Source organism: Zootoca vivipara, chromosome 2, assembly GCF_965207765.1.
Source record: "Zootoca vivipara chromosome 2, rZooViv2.hap1.1, whole genome shotgun sequence".
NCBI classification, from domain to species: Eukaryota; Metazoa; Chordata; class Lepidosauria; order Squamata; family Lacertidae; genus Zootoca; species Zootoca vivipara.
Genome location: NC_142584.1, coordinates 350,761 through 376,848, shown reverse-complemented (window position 1 = coordinate 376,848; position 26,088 = coordinate 350,761). Strand labels below are relative to the sequence as shown.

Here is a 26,088-nt window from a genome sequence, read left to right as displayed (position 1 = left end):
TAACAGGACCAGTGGTCGGGGAAGATGGGAATTGTAGTCCAAAACATCTGGAGGGCCACAGTTTGGGGATGCCTGGTCTAGATAGTGTGGCAGCAGAACAAGGGGAGGAATGGAGCGGACATGATTTCTATTGTGCGCACCCTCTCACTTGCACATTCACATTTGGCCATGGATTGGCTCAGTCTTGCATGCCAACTTGGTTGTAGCTTGCATAGCTGGATCAGGAAAAGTACGGTTGGGTCAAATCAGTCATGGCCATGAAACAGAAAGAGGATAGTCAGAAAGAGGATCTTATTCTTGCCTTGAAGCTCTGCTATTTCTCCATCCCTGTTCAGATGGAAATACACTAGGGAGCAGAAATCTGACTCACCCAGCTGTCCTTCCTTCCATTCAGAGTTGTAACATAGCTCTCCAATAAGCATAATTGGGATTAAGAAGAAGGTCAGATGGTGTGTGGTTTATGGAAACCACCCCCAGTTCTTGGATGGTCAGAGCAGAGTGCAAAGTTTGTTTAAAAGCCAAACGCTGCCACCCCACCCATCCAACTGCTCTTTCCACATTCCAGGCCTGCTGTGCTGGCTGTTGCTCCCATTATTATGACGTCACGGGGAAGTGAACCAATGGCAGCCTCTTTTCTCTGTTGCTAAGGGAAGGAGCTGTTAGGCTCAGGGGTGGGCTCCCAACACAGCCCCATGCGAGGGAGAATTTCATGCCTGAATCCGGCCCTTTCTACTTATTTTTGACTTTCCTGACACTCCAAGGTTGTCCACCACACAACTCAAGCGCATGGCTTTCCCCCAGCAGTTTACCTCTTGCAGGGCTACAATCCCCAACACCTTCCATAAACTACACTTCCCAGGATTTCTGGGTGGCAGCGGAAAGCAATGTGCTTTAAATGGGTGGTGTGAGCTGAGTGCATCAAGCGATAGTTTGGTGTGAGGTGTAAAGGGTTTGAGTGGTAACCCGAAAGGGGAGGTTTGGTGGGCCTGCCCTGTGCTTCAGTGGTGCCAGGGATGAAGAGGCCCAGCTGTGTTCTTCTTTTGAGGAAGAACAGCAGCACTTGCCAGAGCCCCCCTTCTCTGGGCCCAGGGGATGGGGGCGGCTTCTGTAGCCGTGTTCATGCTATGGAACAAGGATAGGGAATCAGTGGCCCCCACGGTTGTCGGACTCTAGTTCCCATCAGCTACAGCCAGAATGTGAGTTGTCGTCAGTGGTGGCTGGTGCCCTTTAGAAGTGGAAGAGCGAAAGGCAGGGAGACCAACAGAGAATCACAGAATTGTGGAGTTGGAAGGGACCCTGAGGGTCATCTAGTCCAACCTTCTGCAATGCAGGAATCTCAAAGCATTCACGACACATGGCCATCCAACTTCTGCTTAAAAACCTCCAATGAAGGAGAACCCCCACCTTTCAAGGGAACTTGTTCCTAAGGGCAGAGGAAGGGGGCGGTGGGGTGGGGGCGGTATGCCCCGGGTGTCACCACTCGGGCGACAGAATGCTAAGCCGGTGCTAGGGTTTTGGGCGCCCTAGGCGAGATCACCTTCTGCCGCCCCCCCCCAGCCTAGACAGCGGTTTTGTGAGAGGTGGGCGGGGGGGGGACCAGGCAGCCGCGAGAAAGGGCTCCTTTCTCGCACTCGTCCCTCTCCCGCCACCTCTGCAGCTGACAGCAAGGACAGGACCCGGGGTTTGGAGAGGAGCAGCGCAGCGCTTCTCCGAACCCCAGGTGACGAGCAGCAGGCTGCGGAGCTGGAGGCGCGCAGCTGAGCCTGCCACATCTGCCGCAGAGCCCCCCGCGCTGCGCCTCTGCCTGGCCGCCTCGTGCACCCTTGCGGGGCTTTCTCTGGCAAGAGGGCGAGGCTGCGCTTGGAGGACCCCCGGCCCGTCATCGCCACCGTGGTGACTGGGGAGGGAGGGGCCACCGCCCATGGGCGTAGGCAGGGGGGGCAGGAGGGGGCAGCTGCCCCCCCTAGAAGCAAAAAAATTAATGTATTTTACAGACCATAACCAGCACTTTCCCCCTCCAAAAACTGAAGTGGAAAGGGCTTTGCTTTAGCAAGAGCAGCTAAGTCTCCGCTTGCTGGGGGGGACGGGACACAGCAGTAACAAAAACACATCAAATAAATAAAGCAAAGTGGCTACCAGTAGTTAAGCAGTTAAGACAATGGAGCATATATCCCCAGGCAAGATTCGATAGTTGACCATTTCACCCTATTGTTCTTAAGTGGGAGTTGTTAATGAGCATTCAGGAGCATTAAGAGTTCTATTGGCGATTTAATGAGGGTGCAGACTCAGAGGATTCAATTTGACAAAGGTGGCTCTGCAAGGCTAAAAAGAAGTGAATAAGAAAGGGGGGAGGCTGTAGCTTTGACAGACACAGTGATGTTTATAAAAAGCATTGGTGTTCCAGTCTGCCCCTCCTCCTGCATCTGTATACTGTAAATCAGGGGTGGCCACCTCCCAAGAGACTCTGATCTACTCAGAGTTTAAAACTGGGGGTGATCTACCCCCTTTTGGGGGGTTCAGGTCAAAGCTGTTGAGTTTTTTTTAAAGGAAGGGAAGCTTCTTTTAGGAGGGAGGGAGGCCCATTTTTGTTTAGGGCTTCAGGTCATAGTTCAACTTTTTTGAGGGAGGAGGAAAATTTGGGGTGAGCTTTTTTTAGGGGTGCCAGTGACCTACCAGCGATCTACCACAGACATCCAGTGATCTACTGGTAGATCACAATCTACCTGTTGGACGTGCCTGCTGTAAATCAAGCAGAGAGAAAGCTGCTTACAAGGCTCCTGTACATGCAGAGTTCCAGCATCACAGCGTCACCCAGAGGCACCCACAAATATGAGTTATCCCTCTCTCTATTTCTTCCTTCCTTCCCTCCCTCTTCCATCCTTAATAAAATACGGGGGGGCAGATAAGCCCCACATAGAAAGCCCATCAACATGGGGGGATGACTCTTTCAAATACGGTATTTACCAGTAATTGGGGGGGGGAGGCACCTAGGCCTCTAGGAGTTGGCTGCTATGCCTAGGAGTAGGACAATTCAAGAAAGCAGAATGATGCATATGCTATGGTAATATATCAATAGAATCATAGAATTGTAGTCGGAAGGGACCACAAGGGTCATCTAGTCCAACCCCCTGCAATGCAGGATTTTTTTCCTAAGGTGGGGCTTGAACCATGGTTGAAATATTATGCTGATATGCAGCAACGCCTCGGAGCCGTCGTGGCTGCAGCCGTGTCTTGCCTCGCCCTCGCCCACCCTGCCACCCCCTCTCGCCTGCCCGACCCTCCCGTCCTCTCCAGCCAAGCAGGGTAGCCGCCAATGCTACCAGCCCCAGAAGCACAAGGTGGCCGCTGCTGCCGCCGCCACAATGTCATCAGGCCCGCTGGCCCTTTAGCCCCGCCCACTTCGTGGCCCCTCCCCTCCCGTGCCTTGGCCCCGCCCCTGAACGACCATGGCTTGCCTCCCCCCTAGTTTTGATCCTGGCTACGCCCCTGCCACCGCCGCCCCCTCGTCTTGCCTCCTCTCGGCGTAAGCCGCGGCGCCTGGGCCATGAGGTGCGCCTCTTCCTGGGCGCGCCTTGCGCAAAGGGAGCATTGCGCCGCACGCGGGTTTCGCCCCGTCGGGGAGCAGGCTCAGGGCATTGCAGGGAAGCGCCTCTGCAGCAAGCAGCAGCAGGAGGGAAAGCGGCCAGCGGAGGGTGAGCCCCCCCCCCCATGATGGCGTTCTAGGCAGTTGCCTAGCTTGCCTCTATGGACGCTCCGGCCCTGGGCACACAGTGTGGGGCCTGCAGCGTGCCTGAGCCACGCATCTATCCTGAGAGAGACGTGGTGGCTTGAGCGCCCGCAGGATCTGCACTGCCCAAACAGTCCACCCACTGCCTCCCCCCCCCCCCAGCTGAAGGGCGGCTGAGTGGGAGGAGGCAGGCAGACTCCCCAGAGGCCCCACAGAGCGTCCTGCCTCAGCTGGACCCGTTGCTCTGCCGCTGCCTGTTCCACTGTCAAATAGCTCTTATTTATCATCAGAAAGTTCTTCCTGAGGTTGAGTTGGAATCTCCTTTCTTGTAACTTGAAGCCGTTGCTTTGGGTCCTGCCTCCTGGAGCAGCAGAAAACAAGCTTATTCCCTCTTCCCCGTGAAAGCCCTTGAGATATTTGGAAGATGGCTCTCCTATCTCCTCTCAGACTCCTCTCTTCTAGGCTAAACATATCCAGCTCCCTGCATCGTTCTTCATAAGGCTCGGTTTCCAGACCTAGGGAGAATCCCAACCAACGACAGGCACAGCCAACTCATTTGAGTTTTGCCCCCACGTTGGGCAAAAAATTAAAAAAATTAAAAAGGGGGTGGGAAGGGGAAAAGACTTTGGCAATCCCCCCCCCGCCTCTGAGCCCAATGTGCTTTGACTCTACTACACCATGTTGACATTATGTGTTACCCTCAGAATGTGACCCCCGTGTAAGTTAACCGTCGCTTGTACATCAATAAAAGAAGATTGTCGACTAAAAATACTCATCCTGTAGTAACATAGAAGCTCCAAACCACCCCAGGGCATCAATGCACAGTCCGGCTCCAGTTAAGAGCCAACCATCTGGGTCTCTGGTGCCCCAAAGTTGATCATGAGGGCATGAGGCCCATCTCTGTAGGGCAGCCCATCCCAGCCCTGGATCCTCCGGCACTGTTGGACTGCAACTTCCATCAGCCCAGCCAGCATCTTGGGACCCAAGGCTAGGCCAGGCTACTCGAGGGAGAGCATTCCACCGCTGAGCAGGCCTGGTGTTGTGTTGCCACTCTCAGCCCCCACAAATAAGGGCCTCCAATGATAATGGCAGCCCCAGGGTAGGTTCCTGTGAGGAGAGGAAGTTTCTAAGGACTTTATAGGTCAAAACAAGCCCTTGGGATACAGCAGCTTGGCCTGGACAGGAGGTGGAGGGGGTCATTTGCTGTTCTTCAGTCAACCAAATAGTCCTATCCTAATAAACTGAAGACAAATTCCACAGTTGGGCGATACCTTTATTAGGACCAGGCAAATGTCACAAAACAAGAAAAGAGCAGTCCTCTTCTACAAAACTCTCTGTCAGGCAAGGCAGGTAGCTATGCAAATCTGTTCATGGATGTGGAAAAGCTTGGGGAAGCTAAAGCTGACTCTCATTGTCACCAGACTTTTGATAGCAATTTTCATGTACACATCTCAGGTAAATTCATCTTCAAATGAACCCTGCGACTCAGGAAATCCTTTTCATTATGCAGTTTAGGTTCTCTGGTTAGGGGAAGGAACTTGCTCAAGAGCAGTCCACAAAGCCACACCTGAAATCAAGGCTGGACGGCTTTGCAAGTGGATTAGACACATGCATGGAGGAGAAGCCTATCAATGGCTACTTGCCAGCTAGCTATGTTCTGCCTCAAGGAGGCCGTGTGCGTCTGAAGGCCATCACTAGGAATCTCAGGTGGGCAGAGTTGCTGCTGTTGTGCTCAGATCCTGCTTTCAGGCTTCCCTTGGGCATCTGGTTGGCAACTCTGAGAACAGGATGTTGGACTAGTTAGGTCTCTGGCCTGATCCAGTAGGCTCTTCTTCTGATCTTAAGTCAGCTCTTCCCAATCGGTGTACTTCTGGGCAGGTCTCAAAAATCATTTAGAAACCAAACCACTAAACACTGGTATCCAGACACCAGTTGTATCTGAACTTCCTCTCATTTGTTTACTGTGTTGTGTTATTTCCCACTTACAGTATGTACTTTGCCTGCCTAATTAGTTCATCAAGCAACTTGGCTAGGGAAGCCAGGGGCCAAGGGAAATAATCTGCAACCAAACAAACACTGGCTTTGGGATGGCAAAGCCCTCCTGTTACTCAGCTTGAATGCGTCATCTCCCTGGCAGAGGAGAGAAAGGGAAGAAGGAAGTGCCCCACACCAGGGGGGAGAGAGAAGGTGGCAGAAGCTTTGCTAGGGTGCCAAAGGCACATTTAAAGCCAGAGAATCCTGGGAAGCAGAGTACCCCTCACAGCACCCTTAGCAAGCTGCATTTGTCAATGCATTTTGAAGGTATGGTACATATGCAGCCATCGTCATGTAGAGAGAGAGGGAATTTCAGGCAGCACATGGCTAAAGTGTGGATGTTCATGGGTTTCTCAGTCCTGCTCAGGTTTCTGTTCAGACCAAGCAAGAAGAAAACAGAAATTGGTAGCCTGTTTTCTCACAAGGAACTTTCCACTGCAGTCAATGTGAATACACTTCTGTAAGTGTTTCAGCAGCTGAGATAGTAGACTGCAGTCATACCATTCTAGGAGTGAGTTGTGTGGAGGGGGTAAGCAACTGGCAAGCCAAGGGCTCCTTTTAGCCCCAAGCACACCCTTAGATCCCAAGGACTTTCTCTGTTTGTTGCCTTCTTCCACACAAGGAGTCTTCTGCAGCAACAAGTGGGTTCAGGATTGGGCCAGGGAGCTGTTAATGCCTCACTACAGGAGGCAGTTATGGCCACTGTCTCGAAAGAGCTGCAGACTTTTCTGGATTGGATTGGGATAGCTTGGCCTCAGCTGTCCTTGCTCTGGTGACCTCCTTCCTAGACTCCTGCCATGTGCTCCACTTGGGACTGCCCTTGAAGATGCCTCCGAGGCTGCAACGAGGGCAGAAATGGTTGGTAAATGGGGCAGCCTGGTGGGACCATGGGTCACCAGTCCCAAACGTCCAGCGCTGGCTGCCAGTGAGCTACCAGGCCCAATTCAATGGGTTCATACTGGCATACAAAGACCTAAATTGCTTGGGACAAGTACCTAAAAGAGTGCACCCCCCAGGGTCCGCTTTAAGCCTCAGAAAACCTCTGGGTGCTGCCCAGTTGGTGTGGATCCATGACAGGACGCTCTGGGCAGCATTTCCTCATTGGCAAAATGTCCCCCCTGGTGCGATGAATCTATCTCTATCATTCACTTTCATGAGGCACTTGAAGCAACAGATTCTGTTCCTGACAATCTTGACATTATCAGCTGTAAGTGTATGTGGACCTTTTACATGTTTTTAATTATCTTTAATTGTTTTTAAATGTCTTAAATGTGTTTTTGTTCCTAGTTTTAGTTATATTGTTGCTTCCTGTTGGTGTTTGCAGACCTGGGCTCCTTTTGGAGAAAAGGCGGGGTAGTAATTTAATAACACAATTAAAGAAACAAAGTCCTTTAGAAGAAGCCTCCCTTCACTGAGACCCTCACTCTGTCAGAAAGGGCACTTTAACTCCTTCTCTTCCCCTCACTTGTGACCAGGCAGGAGGGTTTCTATCAACACAGCATCACCCAGCTCCTTGCTGCTGTTCCCATGGGAGGGAAGGAGTTAAAGAGCCCTTTTCCTGTTCAATATGTGGAGCCAATCCTGCCCCAAACTTGGAGAGGGAAATTTTCACATTTTGGAGGTGAGCATCCCTCCTGCTCCTTTTTCTCTTGTGAGCTGGAGGGTAGGGGCAATCTCCGCTCTATAAACTCTAGAATTCACCCCTAATGCATTGAATGGTGACCTTGTGGCAGGCCGGGTGTTGCCCGATTTCAGCTGCTCCATCTGAGAATGCTAGCAAGGCTCATGGGAGCAGAGTCTGATCAAGGCTGATGGCCGCAGGGTCCCTCTCTGTGTGCTAAGGTGAAGTGGCTGTTGGAGTAGTTGGCATGGTGACTGGAAGTAGGAGAGAGTCCCGCATCTTGGAGAGGGCTTCAGCAGGTGATGCTCCTTGTGTTCTGCAATGCTATGCTCCCATTCAGTCTTCCCCATCCCTTTGAAGCAGTTTCATGCCACTTTAAAAGAGTCCTGGCTTTTCAGGGACTGTCATTGGTTAAGGGTGCTGAGAGTTGTCAGCAAACTTGGGAATCTTGGGGAGAAGCCACGGCTGTTTGAAGTGGTATGATGCTGCTTTAAAGATCTAGTGCAGATGGGGCCCAAGAGCGAAGGCTTTTATTTGTCTGTTCTGTTGTCGGCGGCGGCGGCTTCCACACTCCTGCTCTCTTGGAGGGTGTCCTGAGACCAGAGGGGACAGGCAGCCTGTAGACACAACTGTCTCTGAAAGAGAAGCCTCTTTCTTGCCCTTGCTGCATTGGAGATATTTGGAGGAGAGGTCATTTCCCAAGCAAGGTAGAGGATTAACTGATCCTCCAGGGACAGAGACTCAATTATTCATCCTATTTGGCCCCAGATGTTGTTTGCTGCAAGGATGTTATCTGCCTAGCCAACAAAAGCTGCAAAACTCAGTTGAACGGTTCTCAGACCTGGTGTGAGTTAAACTGTTCCCAGGGATAGCCCTCATATTCTGGGCCAATCCTTTCTGACCCATTTTACTTGCTGCTTTACTTTACTGCTGCGAAGGTAGCTCTGTGTGTGTGTGTGTGTGGAGAGAGAGAGAGTGTGTTCTTCCAACACTTATAGTACTTTTGATAAAAGTGGTTGAAGATTATTAGCATGGCCCTCATTTTGCCACAGGTGTGCAGTGGTGTTGTGCACCCCCTGAGGGCTGAAGTGTGTGTCTGTGGGCAATTGGCATGTGGGAATGTGTGCCTCACCTCAAGGGTGTCCCCAAGGATGGCCCCTTCCCATTTCCTCATCAAAGTTAGTGGCATCAGAAACAAGAAAGGGGAGCCCTCAGGACAGTCCTGGATTTTGTGCTAAACCAGTTTCCCTGACCTCGGAAGCCCCAGCAGTTGTCACAGGCTTCTCTGTGACAAGGCCATGGATTGGGACCAGGCAAACTGGAACTGGGCTCTCTTCCCTGATTATTATGGAATGCTCAGCAGCAAAATAACAACAGATTAGGCTATCAAAAGTTGATTGGGATTCCAGTTCTGATCCACATTAGTTAATCTGGACTAACTGCTCTGCTCCGTATGCAGAATCTCCAGTTCATCCGTAAGCCTAGCTAGAGACTAAAGTGTGGGTCTAAGACAGTTACCCAGCTGGAATTCTGCACCCCCAGCAGTGGCCTTGCTTGCGCTCTCTGATTCTGCTAACCCTGGACGGAATGATGGGTGTTCCATCGCCAACTGGGACGGTTGCAGATGCATTTAAAATGCTACAAATTAGTACTGACTCTAACAAACTGGAATGAGGAGTTTTGTATTGCTAGCTGTTAAGGCTTGTGATGTGCTTAATGTTTTTTTTAAAAAATCACATTGAATTGATTTCTTTAAAGCCCAAGGATTAGAGGCCCCTATCTCTTGTCTCTTTTTAATGTAAATGCCCATGGCCAATCTATGAATGGCCAAGCCCAGATAAAATGCTCATAACACAAAATGATCTTTTTTCCTTTCCTTTCTTTTTGGGAGGTGTTTATAGTTAGGGCTGCTTAGCTGAGTTACGACTCACTATGCTGGAACTCAAAACACTTAGGGTGAATCACAGCAATCCATAAATTGGTTTAGTCAGCATCCTTGGCTTTGAGCCAGTTGGGTCCAAACTGATTTACAGGTGGGGGGGGCATGCCTGAATCAACTTGCACCCACATTTTCATTTTTCCGCTTTGTTGATCAGTCTAAATGATATGCGGTATTTCTGATAAAAGGAATCAACTGCTCAGCGCGGTTTGGAATCCAAGTACAGGATCAGACAAATGGTTTTGTGCTCAAGCATCATTCAATTGTCTCCTTTTTACACTATTTCCTGGGACGGGGGCTGAAGAACATCACGAGGATGGGATCAACAGAAGATGTAAATACAGAACAGAATAATGCAGACTTGGACATCTTCCATTCATGGCTTGGAAGACTAGACCACCAAAGTTACCTTAGAAGCTCTGAGTAGTATTTGTACATTCTGATAATGGTATGAACATTGTGGTTATAGTTGAATCCTGTGGTACTTCGCCACTAAGTCAGAACTATAACTTGTGAACTGAGCAAGTATGATTTCTCTAGAGTAAAAACTGGAATGAAGGTTAGTTACTGCAGGGCTCCGGTTGAGACACTTCTTGCATAATGTCTGTGGTGCAATTGATAATGAGCAACAAAAAGGAAGCCCTCAACCATAGCTGCCAAGTTTTCCCTTTTCTCGCGAGGAAGCCTATTCAGCATAAGGGAATTGCCCTTAAAAAAAGGGGAGAACTTGGCAGCTATGCCCTCAACCTTTGCAGGGATTATAGGCCGAACATTGTGCCTGAAGCCAAAATCACGTCTAGCCCAAACACATTGGCTGCAATGGTGGGTGGGATTGCCAAAGTTTTTCCCTGACGCTCTCCTCCTTTCTGCCCCCTTTTTATCTATTTGTCAAAGTTTTGCCAAGCGTGTAAAGCTGAATGTGTGCAAATAAAATGTGTACAGGTTGCAGGATTACTGTACATCCCTACTCTCTGCTCCCTCTGGGACCTTTTGCACACAACACATGTGCTCTGCTCCTTAGCTACAGTCCTCCTTGCAAATTACCTGTGCCGGGTTCTTTTTTAACGGTTGTGCGTGTGTGGGTATGAAGATATTTGCCTATGACCCTTCATACAACTTTATCCCAATTTCCTATGTAATACAACTTTTTATATAATTAGGAATTACAATAAAATATGGTTAGAGTATTAAAATTCTGCAAAAATGGAATTAAAACAAGCACACTTTTCAAATAGAGATACTTACCCATTTGTTTTATTAGCTGCTGCTTCTTTTAAAATTAAAGAAGAGAATGAAAAATACAGAATAGATTCCATAATAACTTTCCTGCATCTGTGTAGGGATGATGTAGGTGAAACCCTGACCAGCACCCAGGATCCTGTCCCTGAAACTTCCGTTCCCTCTTCTGCCTTCTCTGCCTCTTTAGCAGGCGCCTGTCCTGGAATCAGCCTCTTGCTGTGAGCGCCAAGGAAAAATCCTGCAGCTGAAGCCGCCTAGACGGCAAAGTGCCCTTGGATTGCTGCTTGGCCCTGGAGAGATAAACAAACCCAGAGCATTACTGCTCAATAATTTTTGAGGCAGAACAGCTGTGGCAACAGAAAATGTTGGCAGCAGCATCTCCCACGCCCACAACTTGGGGAGGAAATATTCCTGAGGAAGGCTTTCTTCTTATCAGATCTGGGCAAATTTTCCAGGCTTGGCCTCTATCTTGTCCCAAGAGTTTTGCCTCTTCAGCAAAACTGTGGGCGAAGCAAAGGTGGAAGCAGGACTCTCTGGCGTTCTTCATCCTCCGCAGGCTTCTCATTTTCTGCAAGCCACATCCAGTGGGTGGGACTGCCCCCCCCAACGTTCAAAGGTTAAAAATAATAATAATAATAATAATAATAATAATAATAATATAATATATATTATTATTTCTACCCCGCCCATCTGGCTTGGTTTCCCCAGCCACTCTGGGAGGCTTCCAGCAAAAGATTAGAAAGGATTTAGGCCCAAAGTGGAAAATTCTTATCCCATTTATTCCCCTTAACAAAGATTAGATGTTTAAGTACAAATTGGAGATGGGCTCCCTTGGAGATTGTTGTGACGTGGGGCTTGTGATTTCAGCTCGCTTGACATAATATGCTGGAGACAGTTCTCTAGTAACACTTCTTTATTAAAGCAAACAAGACTGAGCTCTGAGGAGAGGAAAGCTACTTTTATAGGGACGGGGGACTAGCTAGAAAGGGAGACATTTTGGAGGCAATCACAGTGCTGCCTTTTGGAGGAAACCAATAAGACAGAGGATCCAAATATAGCAGCTTAAATGAACCAATAGTAGCTGTACCTTCTGGAACCAAAAGGCAGTTACTTTACCCAAAAGCAAATACAGACAATAGTAATACAGATATAAAATCCTTTGAATCAATACACAACACCCCCCCCTAGTGAGCGCAGCAGACGTAATCCCTCAGGTACTGTGGGGTCCTACGACTTCTACTTGATCTCCTGACAACAGGTGTCACAGGTTCTGGATTGGGTGTTACCTGCGGTGGAGGGGCTGCTATAGCAGTTTCATCAGTAACGGATGGAGTCCCAGACAGCTCAGGGTCCCCTACCTGTACCTTGTCACCATGAGGACTAGCGGACCCTGGTTCATTTGCTGAAGCCCCTGGTGACTGCACCTCTGGGCCATTTTCACTCTGGTCTTGCAGCTGTGCGTCATTAGCCGGGGATGAATTATCCTCAGTCTGTAAATTCTCTGCACCTGACTCCTCCCTGCTGAGCGCCCAGAGCCTCAGCTGATCTATATGTATCTCCCAAACTTGCCCATTTTCCAAGGTCACATAATAGGACACAGGTCCACTAGCCCGGGTGATCACACCGGCCACCCACCGTGGACCTCGTGAATAGTTCCTCACCCAGACCAGATCTTCAGGGGCCTTGTTGTGTCAGTCTCAGCCTGGGGGGTTGCTCTTGAATTACGGTTTGACATTTTATCTGGGTGGACATAATCCAGCACGGTTACCAGCCTTCTACCTAGGAGCAGCTCGGCTGGTGACTTGCCCGTCGCAGTACACGGCGTCGCATGCTGCAAAAATAACATTTGTGTGATGCAAGCCGACCTGTTACCCTCCATTAAGCATGCAATGGATTCTTTGGCTGTTCTTACCATGTACTCAGCCTTGCCCATTGGAGGATGGGTGAAAGGGCACAGATGTGACCCCTCTTATGAAGTTATCAGCCAAGAATGCCCTGAATTCATGGGATACAAAAGCTGCCCCATTATCTGATATGATGGTCTCAGGTAACCCGTGGGTTGCAAACAGCTGCCTCAACACCTTGATTACGACGGCTGATGCCGTGCTAGGGACCATTGCCACTTCTAACCATTTGGAATAGGCATCGACGATAACCAAAAAGACCTTCCCTTGGAATGGCCCAGCAAAATCTAAGTGCAGCCGGCTCCAGGGAGTCCTGGACTGCTCCCACCAGTGGACTGGTGCTCTGGCCACTTCTGGCCGCACCTCTTGGCATGCCTTGCATGTTCGTACCCATTGTTTTAACGTTCTGGTCCATTCCAGGCCACCACATATAACACCAGGCTAGCAACTTCATCCTGACCATTCCCGGGTGTCCCATGTGAAGCATCTCAAGAACCCTGTCTCTCAGTGGTGCTGGGATAATCACTCTATCTCCCCACAGGAGACAACCCTTATGCATGGACCACTTGTGCTGCCTTGTCGCATAAGGCCTGAATTTTTCTTCATGCGGACCACCTGGCCACCCCCTCCCCACCCAAGTGAGCACACGGGAGAGAACAGCATCTTTCCTCATTTTCTCAGCTATATCAGTAGCCGTTACAGGGGCCCTCGGAAGTGTTTCTAGCATCATAATGTGCTCCGCCGGAGCAGGATCCCCATCGCTCCCACCAGGATGGGGCAATCAACACAGCGCCTCAGCATGGCACAACCGTTTCCCCGGCACATGGGTCAAGGTGTACTGGAACCCGTTCAGGAATATCAACCAACGCAACATTCTGGGGGAGAGAATTTGCGGCGTTTGTTTGTTTGGGTTGAACAACCCTAACAGTGGTTTGTGGTCCGTTTCAATGGAGAAATGGCGACCGTACACATAATTCCTGCCACATTTGCCAGTGCCTCTTTGTCAATTTGAGCATAGTTGCGCTCCGTGGGGGACAATGTACGGGAACAGAAAGAGATGGGCTTTTCCGACCCATCCGGTTCCCTATGACTCAGCACAGCCCCCAGGCCGTATTGAGAGGCATCACATGCCAGGACCAGCGGCTTCGACTCATCATAATGAGCAAGGACGCTCCTGCTACTCAGCATTCCTCGCAAGGAGTCAAAAGCCTTCTGCTGCTCCCACCCCCATCGCCACACATTCTTTTTCTTCAATAATCTATGTACAGTGGTACCTCTACTTACGAATTTAATGCGTTCCGAACGCACATTTGTAAGTCGAAAAAAATTGTAAGTCGAATCCCATAGGAATGCATTGGGAGAAAAAATTCGTAAGTCGAAGCAACCCTATCTAAAACTTCGTAAGTAGAAAAAATCCTATCTAAACCGCATCCAAGATGGCGGACGGAGCTCCATTCGTACGTAGAAACATTCGTAAGTAGAGTTATTCGTAAGTAGAGGTACCACTGTAATGGTTCAGCTACCGAAGCTTTATGGGGTAAGAACGAATGTTAAAAGTTAATAAGTCCCAGGAATGACTGCAACTCCGTCTTGTTCTGTGGTCGTGGTGCCTCGATGATGACCTTAATCTTAGCATCTGTGGGGTGGATGCCTGATGCATCAATTTTAAACCCCAAGAAATCCACAGTTGGCACCCCAAAACTCATTTTTTCCTTTCTCAGTTGCAACCCCACCTCCTTGAACTTGAGCAACACTGCACGGACACGCTCAACCAGTTCCTGTGGGTCTTTTCCAGCAATCAAAACGTCATCAAAAAGTGGCAAGACCCCCGGCAGACCCCTTAACAGGCGTTCCATGAGCCCTTGAAAAATCCCTGGGGCCACACAAACTCTGAACTGTAATCTGTTAACTCTGAACGCCCCTTTATGCGTGGCGGTAGTCTGTGCTTCCGCTGATTGCAGGGTTACTGGCAGCTGTTGGTAAGTTTGTGCCAGGTCAATTTTGGCAAACACCTTGCCCCCAGCCAGTTTAGCCAACAGATGTGATACGACTGGAATGGGGTATGAGTTTCCTCTGAGTGCCTTATTGATAGTACATTTGTAGAATCATAGAGTTGGAAGAGACCACAAGGGCCATCCAGTCCAACCCCCTGCCAAGCAGGAAACACCATCAAAGCATTCTTGACATATGGCTGTCAAGCCTCTGCTTAAAGACATCCAAAGAAGGAGACTCCACCACACTCCTTGGTAGCAAATTCCACTACCGAACAGCTCTTACTGTCAGGAAGTTCTTCCTAATGTTTAGGTGGAAACTTCTTTCTTGAAGTTTGAATCCATTGCTCCGTGTCCGCTTCTCTGGAGCAGCAGAAAACAACCTTTCTCCCTCCTCCATATGACATCCTTTTATATATTTGAACATGGCTATCATATCACCCCTTAACCTTCTCTTCTCCAGGCTAAACATACCCAGCTCCCTAAGCCGTTCCTCATAAGGCATCGTTTCCAGGCCTTTGACCATTTTGGTTGCCCTCTTCTGGACACGTTCCAGACACGTTACAGTTCAGAGTTTGTAATCTGCACATATCTTGACTTCCCCATTTGCTTTAAGGGGCGTGATGATTGGAGTCTCCCACTTAGCAGAGTCCACGGGTGAGAAAACTCCCTGCTTGACCAATTTATCCAGCTCTGCCTTGATCTTGGGTTGCAGTGCAAACGGCACTCACCTTGGTTTGAGTCGGATTGAGGCCATCCCGGGGTCCAACTCGAAGTCAACTGGGGGCCCTGTATAACAACCCAGTTTTCCATTAAAGAGACCAGCAAATTCCTTGCATAATGCCTTGCTCATCTCAGGGCAGGTTTGGATTGAATTAAGCCCTGAGATACTCAGTCCCAGGGCGGGGAACCAGTCAGTGCCCAGGAGACTGGGGCGACTGCCCTTCGCAATCACCAGTTTGAGCACGGCTTGTTTGTCCCGGAACTGTACTCTCACGGCACACATTCCCATAACATGGATGTGGCCCGCTGAGTATGATTGCAAGGTTGCCGGGAAGAGCTCCAGAGGGGGCAACTTACCCCCGGGGAAGAATGTCCTCGCGGTCTGATCCGACATGATGGGAATCCAGATCCGGAGTCCACCTCCATGTTGCACTGTTGACCCTCAATCTTCACCTTGACGTTGCCTTGCCTTGCGCTGGGAGCTGCACGGCCATCCCGTTTATCTCCGTTACGTAGTGGCAGTCCTTTAGAAAACGAGTTGCGGTGGCCGGTCTGCGATGCTCCAGTCTAGGTGATCCTGTCACTCCTGATGCCGCCGATCTACAGACCCTGGCGTTGTGACCTGTCTTCCTGCACGTCTGGCACATCGCATCCTGGAAACGACAATTCTTCCGCTCATGGTTTCCGCCACAACCTGGGCAACTGCCTCAGCGATCTTTGTGCACTGTGCAGGCCTGACGCACTGACTCGACCCCGCGGACTGGGCTCTGGCTCGGAGTAGCCTAGCTCGTCCATGGCATGCGCAGCTTCTATCTGTGGCTTAGTAGCCTTGCGACTGGCATCAAGCTCCTCTCTTTCATAATTCTCCGTGGCGGTGGCCTCCTTCAAGGCTGAAGCAAGGGTAACCTCTTCTTTAGCCACGATGCGTCTTCTGGCTTTCTTGCTGCTCAGACCACCAATAAACCGATCCAGGAGAGTCTCTTCCAGATTTTGGAAGCCGCAGTGCTGAGCGAGCTTCCGGAGTTCAGCCAGAAATGCAGTTAATAGTACTTACAATAGTAATACAAATATAAAATCCTTTGACTCAATACACAACAGATATTATCCCAGCATTGAGGCTCCCTTTTTGTTTCCCTGTCTCAAAGAGTGGACGGGCCTTTAGCAGCTAGATGTCCATCAGGAGGATATGGAGGTCTCGTACACCCCAGGTAGTGTGGTTGCTGACCTTGAGCCAGACATCCTGGAGAGTGAAGTCAAATGGGCCTTAGAAAGCACTGCTAATAACAAGGCTAGTGGAAGTGATGATATTCCTGCTGAACTATTTGAAATTTTAAAAGATGGTGCTGTTAAGGTGCTACACTCAATATGCCAGCAAGTTTGAAAAACTCAAAAGTGGCCAGAGGAATGGAGAAGATCAGTCTACATCCCAATCACAAAGAAAGGCAGTGCCAAAGAATGCTCCAACTACCGCACAATTGCGCTCATTTCACACGCTAGCAAGGTTATGCTTAAAATTCTACAAGGCAGGCTTAGGCAGTATGTGGACCGAGAACTCCCAGAAGTGCAGGCTGGATTTCGAAGGGGCAGAGGAATCAGAAACCAAATTGCGAACATATGCTGGCTTATGGAGAAAGCTAGAGAGTTCCAGAAAAACGTCTACTTCTGCTTCATTGACTATGCAAAAGCCTTTAACTGTGTTGACCACAGCAAACTATGGCAAGTTCTTAAAGAAATGGGAGTGCCTGATCACCTCATCTGTCTCCTGAGAAATCTCTATGTGGGACAAGAAGCTACAGTTAGAACTGGATATGGAACAACTGATTGGTTCAAAATTGGGAAAGGAGTACGACAAGGTTGTATATTGTCTCCCTGCTTATTTAACTTATATGCAGAATTCATCATGAGAAAGGCTGGACTGGATGAATCCCAAGCCAGAATTAAGATTGCAGGAAGAAATATCAACAATCTCAGATATGCTGATGACACAACATTGATGGCAGAAAGTGAGGAGGAATTAAAGAAACTTTTAATGAGGGTGAAAGAGGAGAGTGCAAAATATGGTCTGAAGCTCAACATCAAAAAAACCAAGATCATGGCCACTGGTCCCATCACCTCCTGGCAAATAGAAGGGGAAGAAATGGAGGCAGTGAGAGATTTTACTTTCTTGGGCTCCTTGATCACTGCAGATGGTGACAGCAGTCACGAAATTAAAAGACGCCTGCTTCTTGGGAGAAAAGCAATGACAAACCTAGACAGCATCTTCAAAAGCAGAGACATCACCTTGCCGACAAAGGTCCGTATAGTTAAAGCTATGGTTTTCCCAGTAGTGATGTATGGAAGTGAGAGCTGGACCATAAAGAAGGCTGATCGCCAAAGAATTGATGCTTTTGAATTATGGTGCTGGAGGAGACTCTTGAGAGTCCCATGGATTGCAAGAAGATTCAAACTTATCCATTCTGAAGGAAATCAGCCCTGAGAGCTCACTGGAAGGACAGATCCTGAAGCTGAGGCTCCAATACTTTGGCCACCTCATGAGAAGAGAAGACTCCCTGGAAAAGACCCTGATGTTGGGAAAGATTGAGGGCACTAGGAGAAGGGGACGACAGAGGACGTGATGGTTGGACAGTGTTCTCGAACATGAGTCTGACCAAACTGCGGGAGGCAGTGGAAGACAGGAGTGCCTGGTGTGCTCTGGTCCATGGGGTCACAAAGAGTCGGACATGACTGAACGACTAAACAACAACAACAACAGTTCATCAGGGATTGGAGCAAATAGCACTTTCAATGAATCTTCTCCTGCTATTTGAGCAGAGCCTTTCCAAGGGGGGAGAGCAGTCTTAACCACACCTGCACCAGACATCGAAAGTGTTTTTATACCACATAGTGGCTTCCATAACAGACTCCTGGAAACTGCAGATCATTCTTAGGAGAGCCCTATTCTCTGCACAGTACAGCAACCCCAGAATGGTTTTCATAATCTATCCCTCTTCCCAGGGAACTCCGGGAACTGTAGCTTTGTGAAAGGAATCGTGGTTTCCTAACACCTCTCAGGGCCCTTAACAAATTACAGTTCCCAGGATTCTTTGGGGTGAGCCATGCCTGTTAAAGAGCAGCCTTACAACAGCCCTGGTGCTCCAATCGCACCCATTTCCACATAGGTGGAGAGAAGGTTTGGGCTGATCCATGGGCTGGTGGAAGATGCGAGATGGCTAGCTGGGATACGAGATGCTTAAATAACAGGAGTTTACTATAGATCCCCAAGCCAAACTGAGGACACAGATGATGCCTTCCTGGAACAGATGACCAGGCATTCAAAAGGAAGTGAGATAGTAGTAATGGGGGATTTCAACTATCCTGATATTTGTTGGATGTCAAACTCAGCCAAGAGCATGAGGTCGAACAGATTCCTCACTGGCCTTGCAGACAACTTCATTGTCCAGAAAGTGGGAGAAGCAACAAGAGGATCAGCCATTTTAGATCTGGTCCTAACCAATAGTGATGACCTGGTTAGTGGGGTAGAAGTGGCAGGATTATTAGGTGGGAGTGATCATGCTATTCTGGAGTTTATTATTCAGCGGAAAGGAGGAACCAAACATACTAAGACTCAAATTCTAGACATTAAGAAAGCCTACTTCAGAAAACTTACGGAAACGCTGGGTGAAATCCCATGGACAGAAATACTAAAAGGGAAGGGAGTTCATGATGGTTGGGAATTTGTTAAAAGGGAGATATTAAAAGCACAACTTCAGGCAATACCAATGAGACGGAAACATGGAAGGTGCCTAAAGAAGCCAGGGTGGCTATCTACAGAACTTTTAACTGAGTTAAGATTTAAAAGAGATATGTACAAAAAATGGAAAAAGGGGGAAATCACCAGAGAGGAATTCAAACATATAGCCAGCACATGTAGAGACAAAGTCAGAAAAGCTAAAGCACAGAATGAACTCAGGCTCGCCAGAGAGGTTAAAAGCAACAAAAAGGGCTTTTATGGGTATGTCCGTAGCAAAAGGAAGAACAAGGAAACAGTGGGGTCACTTAGAGGAGAAGATGGTGAAATGGAAACAGGGGACAGAGAAAGGGCAGAACTCCTCAATGCCTCCTTTGCCTCAGTCTTCTCCAAAAAAGAAAACAATGCCCGACCTGAAGAATATGGAGCAGATGATTCAGCAGGGGAAACACAGCCCAGAAGAAGTAAGGAGGTAGTACAAGAATACTTGGCTAGTTTATATGTATTCAAGTCTCCAGGGCCAGATGAACTACATCCAAGAGTATTAAAAGAACTGGCAGAGGTGATTTCCGAACCATGGGCAGTAATCTTTGAGAATTCCTGGAGAACAGGTGAAGTCCCAGCAGACTGGAGGAGGGCAAATGTTGTCCCTATTTTCAAAAAGGGGAAAAGAGAGGACCCAAACAATTACCGCCCAGTCAGCCTGACATCAATACCAGGAAAGATTCTAGAGCAGATCATTAAGCAAACGGTCTATGAGCACCTAGAACGAAACGCTGTGATCACTAAACGTCAGCATGGGTTTCTGAAAAATAAGCAAAGCTGCCAAGTTATCCCTTTTTTAAAGGGATTTTCCCTTATGCTGAATAGGCTTCCTCGTGAGAAAAGGGAAAACTTGGCAGCTATGAAAATAAGTCATTTCAGACTAATCTCATTTTTTGACAGAATTACAAGCCTGGTAGATGAAGGGAACACTGTGGATGTAGCCTATCTTGATTTCAGCAAGGCCTTTGACAAGGTGCCCCATTATATTCTTGTAAAGAAGCTGGTAAAATGCGGGCTAGACAATGCTACCATTCAGTGGATTTGTAACTGGCTGGCTGACCGAACCCAAAGGGTGCTCATCAATGGCTCCTCTTTATCATGGAGAGTAGTGACTAGTGGGGTGCCACAGGGTTCTGTCTTGGGCCCAGTCTTATTCAACATCTTTATCAATGACCTGCATGATGGGCTTGAGGGCATCCTGAGCAAGTTTGCAGACGACACCAAATTGGGAGGGGTGGCTAATACCCCAGAGGACAGGATCACACTTCAAAATGACCATAACAGATTAGACAACTGGGCCAAAGCAAACAAGATGAATTTTAACAAGGAGAAATGTAAAGTACTACACTTGGGCAAAAAAAAATGAAAGGCACAAATACAGGATGGGAGACACCTGGCTTGAGAGCAGTACATGTGAAAAGGATCTAGGAGTCTTGGTAGACCACAAACTTGACATGAGACAACAGTGTGATGCAACAGCTAAAAAAGCCAATGCAATTCTGGGCTGCATCAATAGGAGTATAGCATCTAGATCAAGGGAAGTAATAGTACCACTGTATTCTGCTCTGGTCAGACCTCACCTGGAGTACTGTGTCCAGTTCTGGGCACCACAGTTCAAGAAGGATACTGACAAGCTGGAACGTGTCCAGAAGAGGGCAACCAAAATGGTCAAAGGCCTGGAAACAATGCCTTATGAGGAACGCCTTAGGGAGCTGGGTATGTTTAGCCTGGAGAAGAGACGGTTAAGGGGAGATATGATAGCCATGTTCAAATATATAAAAGGATGTCATATAGAGGAGGGAGAAAGGTTGTTTTCTGCTGCTCCAGAGAAGCGGACACGGAGCAGTGGATTCAAACTACAAGAAAGAAGATTCCACCTAAACATTAGGAAGAACTTCCTGACAGTAAGAGATGTTCGGCAGTGGAATTTGCTACCAAGGAGTGTGGTGGAGTCTCCTTCTTTGGAGGTCTTTAAGCGGAGGCTTGACAGGCATATGTCAGGAATGCTTTGATATGGTGTTTCCTGCTTGGCAGGGGGTTGGACTGGATGGCCCTTGAGGTCTCTTCCAACTCTCTGATTCTATGAACAGCTCCTGGGTAATTGGTGGGATGTGTGTCATAGTTCCTTAAACAACTTTTGAAACAATCCTGAGTTTGTTGTAATGTGCCTCGCTAATTTCAAACACTGCTAGCAAGCCACAAGAGGTGTTAGCTAAGGCTTCAATTTTTTTCTCTGCATGCCGAAGACATTGGAGTTTCCTCTTCCTTGCCCCTTTGCCTTCACTATGTATCCCTGCCAAAATACCTGCAATTCTTCCAAACACCCAGCTTCTACACTTCAGTTATGCAAATGTGCAGCTTATTCTAAGCACAGATATTATGTCCCCCCCCCTTCCTGGCTCACTTAGTATTCCATGTGGCCCCCAAATAGCATTCCTTCGTGTAACTGCTTCAGCTAATACTAAATGGAATGTAATTTGATCCTAGGGATCAAATGTTCCACGAGGAGTTTGTCCATAAACAGCTAATTAATCCTATTAATACAAGACATTAATTTCCATTATTAAATATCTCATGTAATAGCCTCCATCATGCATTGCTAAGAGTACAGGGACAGAACCTGGTTTTAAGCACATTGCATGCAAAGCACTGGATCTGTTGCATGCTGACATCTAAATTCAGTGGGAATTTTGCCTAATTCATGCTTTGGCTGGCAGCCTTAATATAGCTAGATGCCAACTCTTTTACAATGCCCTAAATTCCTTCCATAATAAGGTTACTTCCAGTGAGGTGTAATATTTAAACCCTCTGCCCATTTTTTAATGAAACAGGCACCCAATATACTCCATTGGCTATTCCAAAGAGAATTCATTTTGCTTCTTTTGTCAGCATTTTTTGAAAAATAAATAAATAGCTGGGGTCAGTTGTAAGATTACTAGCTAACCTCTCCTCACATGTCCATGTGGAGCAGATTCAAAAGGAATGATGGAATACCAGGGAGTTGTATAATTTCGCTTATACATGGGACTGTACCTTTTTTGTTTGTATGCAATGGTAAATGTCAGATCTTGAATTGTGAACTTGCTGAGATAAAGGTTTGAATTTGTATTTTTTTAAAATAGGTTTGGTTTTAGAAGGGTATCTTTTGGAAACAAAACAGGGGCTGAGCATGTAGGCTTGATTCCCAAACTTGCCTCTCATTCACTAGCTGGCGTTTAATCCTGGTTTTTGTGTTTGAAGCAGAGTTGGCGGCAATGTCTGTGACAACTGCATCCTGTCCTGTATGCGGACGGCTTCAGTGGCTGCGGAACATGTGCTGGACACCAGATGGAAGAGTTTTGGGGAAGAGGAAACTCAGCCTTCCCTCCCCAATTGGGTGCCCTCTGGAGGTTTGGGGCGGCAACTTCCATCAGGCTCAGCCAGCTCTATGCTGGGTCTGATCGGAATTGGAGCACAAAACATCTGGTGGGCTCCAGGTTTTTTGGGGGTGGCAATAGATTAAACTATTTGCCTTTCAGTTGGTTGATTTGCGTGGGGGTTGTGTTGCGGTTCATTCCACACGTGGGTGGAGCTTACATGAGTCCACTCTGCCCCCTCTGCCTCGCCCCCCTCCTGTTCTGCTTCTTCCCCCTTTTCCAGCCACTTTGAGGTCACAGCAGTGCAGTTGTGCATGATCACACATGCTTTGAATGCACACAAAATGCTCGTTGCCTTTTCTTTTTTCCCCTTAAAAAAAATCAAGCATGTGAGAAGGAAAATTGGAGAAAGATGAAAGTATGCAGTAAACAATGAATGAAGCAACTGCAGGGGTTGCCAACATGTCACCCGGGGGGGGGGGGTTGGGGCTGGGTGCCCACCAGTACCTTTGATGGTGCTGCTACCTGGCCTCTCTGGCCGTTTTCCTCCTCTGCCTCCTTCAGCACCCCAGGGCTTCCCCAGGCCGCTTCCAGTTGCCTCAGGAGGAGGAGGCAGGAGGCGCCATTTTCTGTTTTGCCTCAAGTGGCACAATGTCTTGGGCCAACGCTGCTGGCAGCGCAGCCATACAATACACGAGTTTATCTTAAATGAGCCAGGCCCTGTGGTGACAGCCAGATTGGGGGAATTCAGTTTGTGCTTATCTTGGGGATGAGAAACTGGAGAGCAATTTGTGCCTCAGATGAGCAGGAAATGTTACGCCAGCTGGCCCTGCCTCCCTGTCCTCTCTCCAAAGTTAAAGGCACGCTGAACAGAAGACTTGTTTTCTTTCTGTTTCTCCCCCTACCACAGGGACTGACCATTTGAAAAGATGACCAGGTGCTACTACAACGAGACCATTGAATTTTTCTACAACAACAGTGGCAAGGAGCTGTCCCGAGTGTGGAGGAACAAGGATGTTCTGGTGGTGGTTCTGGGCCTGACGGTCAGCATCATTGTGCTTCTCACCAACCTGCTGGTCATTACAGCCATTGCGATCAACAAACGCTTCCACTATCCGATCTATTACCTGCTGGGGAATCTGGCTGCTGCCGACCTCTTTGCCGGCATTGCTTATTTGTTCCTGATGTTCCACACGGGACCCAACACAGCCCAGCTTTCTCTCAAGACTTGGTTTGTCAGGCAGAGCCTCCTGGATACCAGCCTGACGGCCTCTGTGGTCAACCTCCTGGCCATTGCAGTGGAGCGGCACCAGACAGTCTTCACCATGCAGCTCCACAGCAAGATGTCCAACCAGCGAGTCATAATCCTCATTGTCTGCATCTGGCTAACAGCTCTGCTGCTTGGCCTCATCCCCTCCTACGGCTGGCACTGTCTGTGTAGCCTGAAGGACTGCTCCAGAATGGCTCCGCTCTACAGCCGAAGGTACTTGACCTTTTGGGCCATCTCCAACCTCTTCATCTTCCTCATCATGGTGGTCGTCTACACTCACATTTTCATCTACGTCAAGAGGAAGATGGCTCGCATGTCCAGGCACACCAGCTTCCATCCACGCTACAGGGAGACCATGATCAATCTCATCAAGACAGTTATCATTATCCTCAGTAAGTAAATGTCTCACCAGACCTCCAGTTTCTTTGCAGTCAAGAATTTCTTTCTGGGAAAGATGTGGATGCGGACTCCTTGCTTCTGCCGACACCTTCCTTGGCTGTGGATTGGTAGGCGTCCCTTGTTGTTGGCTATTTGAAATGAATGGAGGACATCTCCATTCTAGACAGAGATTATGCTCGGTCTCTTGGTCACAATCTCAACATATAATGCAGCAGGTTGATCCTTTGGTGGGTCTATGCCAAGGATTGCCTTCTGGTGGCCCATAAACTAGAAATGGGAGATGATCCCCGTTCAAATCTGGCTTCCACTATAAGATTGCTAGGTGGCTTCAGGGAAGCCACCCTTTGAACCCCCACATCTCCAAACCAAGGCAAGGTACTAGGCCTTTAGCAGAAAATGTCAAGATAGTCAAGATATGCCAAATTGTCACCCAGATTATCTGAAACAAGCCTCAGTGAACTTCTTGCTTGTGCACACCTAGGGGTTTATTTTGCAAGGCAACTCAGACATTTTGTCAGCCAGAATACACTTCTGTCCCCCAGACCACTGTCTTGGAATGTGCAGCAATCCTGAGAATATCAACATTATTTTCTTATCTGTCCTTATCCATCTCTTTGCAGTCTCCCTTTGAAATCTATAGTTAAACCCTATGATAGATTGTAATGGTGGTTACTGGGGGGTTTGCACTACAAATTGTACTAGTCCACACTGTTCTTTTTCCTCCTCTACCCGGCCTACACACACACCCCATTATTGTAGTTTCCTGTGGGCTTAAATGGTGGTGGAAGAGCTTACTTCTGTAACTCTTCCCTTCCAGGTGGTAATTCTTACTCCCCACAGGCAAACTAAGTGGTTTGATAATTTCAAGGCTGACTTCCAGAAGGTGTACATTATTGCCACCCTCGATCTTCCCATGTGTCTGCTTGCATACTCTTGGAATGATCAAGGTCTTACAGTACTTATTTTCATCTCTGTTCAACCTTTTGATCTTCAAAGGAGTATTGATGGCCCTCCACAAAGTGTGCATGGAGTCCCCCACTGGACTTTGGTTTCCAGGTTTATCCCTTTAGTGAGCAGCTGCTGGCTTGTGTTTCTCCAAATGATTCTCCCAGATGACCAGGTCACAGGGCTACGGAAGTGTGCAGTGTCTGGCTGCTGCTCTCTGCAATGCCTGGGCTGTGTGGATGAGGCATCCTGGCTGTGTGGTGGCACGTGTGAATGTGTGACAGGATCTCCTTTAGGTCTTGGAATGGCCAAATGATGATGATCTGCAGAATGTATCACGGGACCAGAGGGGAAATGAATTTCATTCTTCATGCAGAAGAGCTTTTCCTCAGAGGATAAAGCTTTAGGAAGCGGATAGCCAAACTCTGTAACCACCAGGGCTGTCTTAAGCAGGTTGGGCGCCCTGGCACACAGATCGCTCCGGCGCCCCCGCCCTGCCCCGTTTCTTCCCGCAGCTGGTGGGTGGGCACAGCGCGCAGCGCCCCCCTGACAACCCGGCGCCCCGCGCCACTAGAGTCAATGGGCAAGCCGCCCCTGGTAACCACACTGATTCTTTGAGAATATTGGCTTTAGCAGCTTCCCCCTTTGAATAGTTAAGGATGTCCTCAGGCCCGGCTCCAGGTTTGGGATGAGCCAAGCTGTGGTGCTGTGTCTGGCTGTACATTGGGAGCAGATCCAGCCTTGTTCCTGGTGGTGCCAGCCAGTCCAGTGGGCCCCACCCCTACTCCTCGCCCAATGAGTCTCATTGATGACAGCAGCAGGAGCAGCGTGCTCCGCTGGTTTTTGCGCTGCCAGATGGAGTGGTGGTTCTAGATCTTCATTCAGTTCTTTGCTCCTATTGCTGCTTTAGAGTGAGGGTGGCCAAAGAGCAGGGAGGGGCCCTCAGGACTGGGTCATCTGCCTGGGTCATCTGCTCCTGCAGCAACAGCACCTGCTCCTGGTTCTTCAAGCTGTCTCCAAACTCCCCTCTTCTGCATCAATTTCTCTGGACCACCAGTGGCTCACTTTGCGCAGCTTTCTTTCTTACTTCTTACCTGTCACAGTGGCCTGAGTGGGCTACTTCAGAGTAACGACTCCACACAGCTCTGCATTTTATCCTTTTATTGGT

General features: G+C 48.6%; 1 protein-coding gene across 3 annotated transcripts in view; it reads left to right on the top strand.

The window, feature by feature from the left end:
* The window catches only part of LPAR2 (lysophosphatidic acid receptor 2), a 55,179-nt gene that overhangs the window by 13,547 nt on the left and 15,544 nt on the right, over positions 1-26,088 (top strand). For all 3 annotated transcript variants that reach the window (XM_035101727.3, XM_035101719.3, XM_035101712.3), the window contains exon 2: positions 23,217-23,968. In XM_035101727.3, coding sequence (XP_034957618.2) covers positions 23,236-23,968 — 733 coding nt within the window. In that variant the 5' untranslated portion in view covers positions 23,217-23,235. The remainder of the gene's footprint in view (positions 1-23,216; positions 23,969-26,088) is intronic.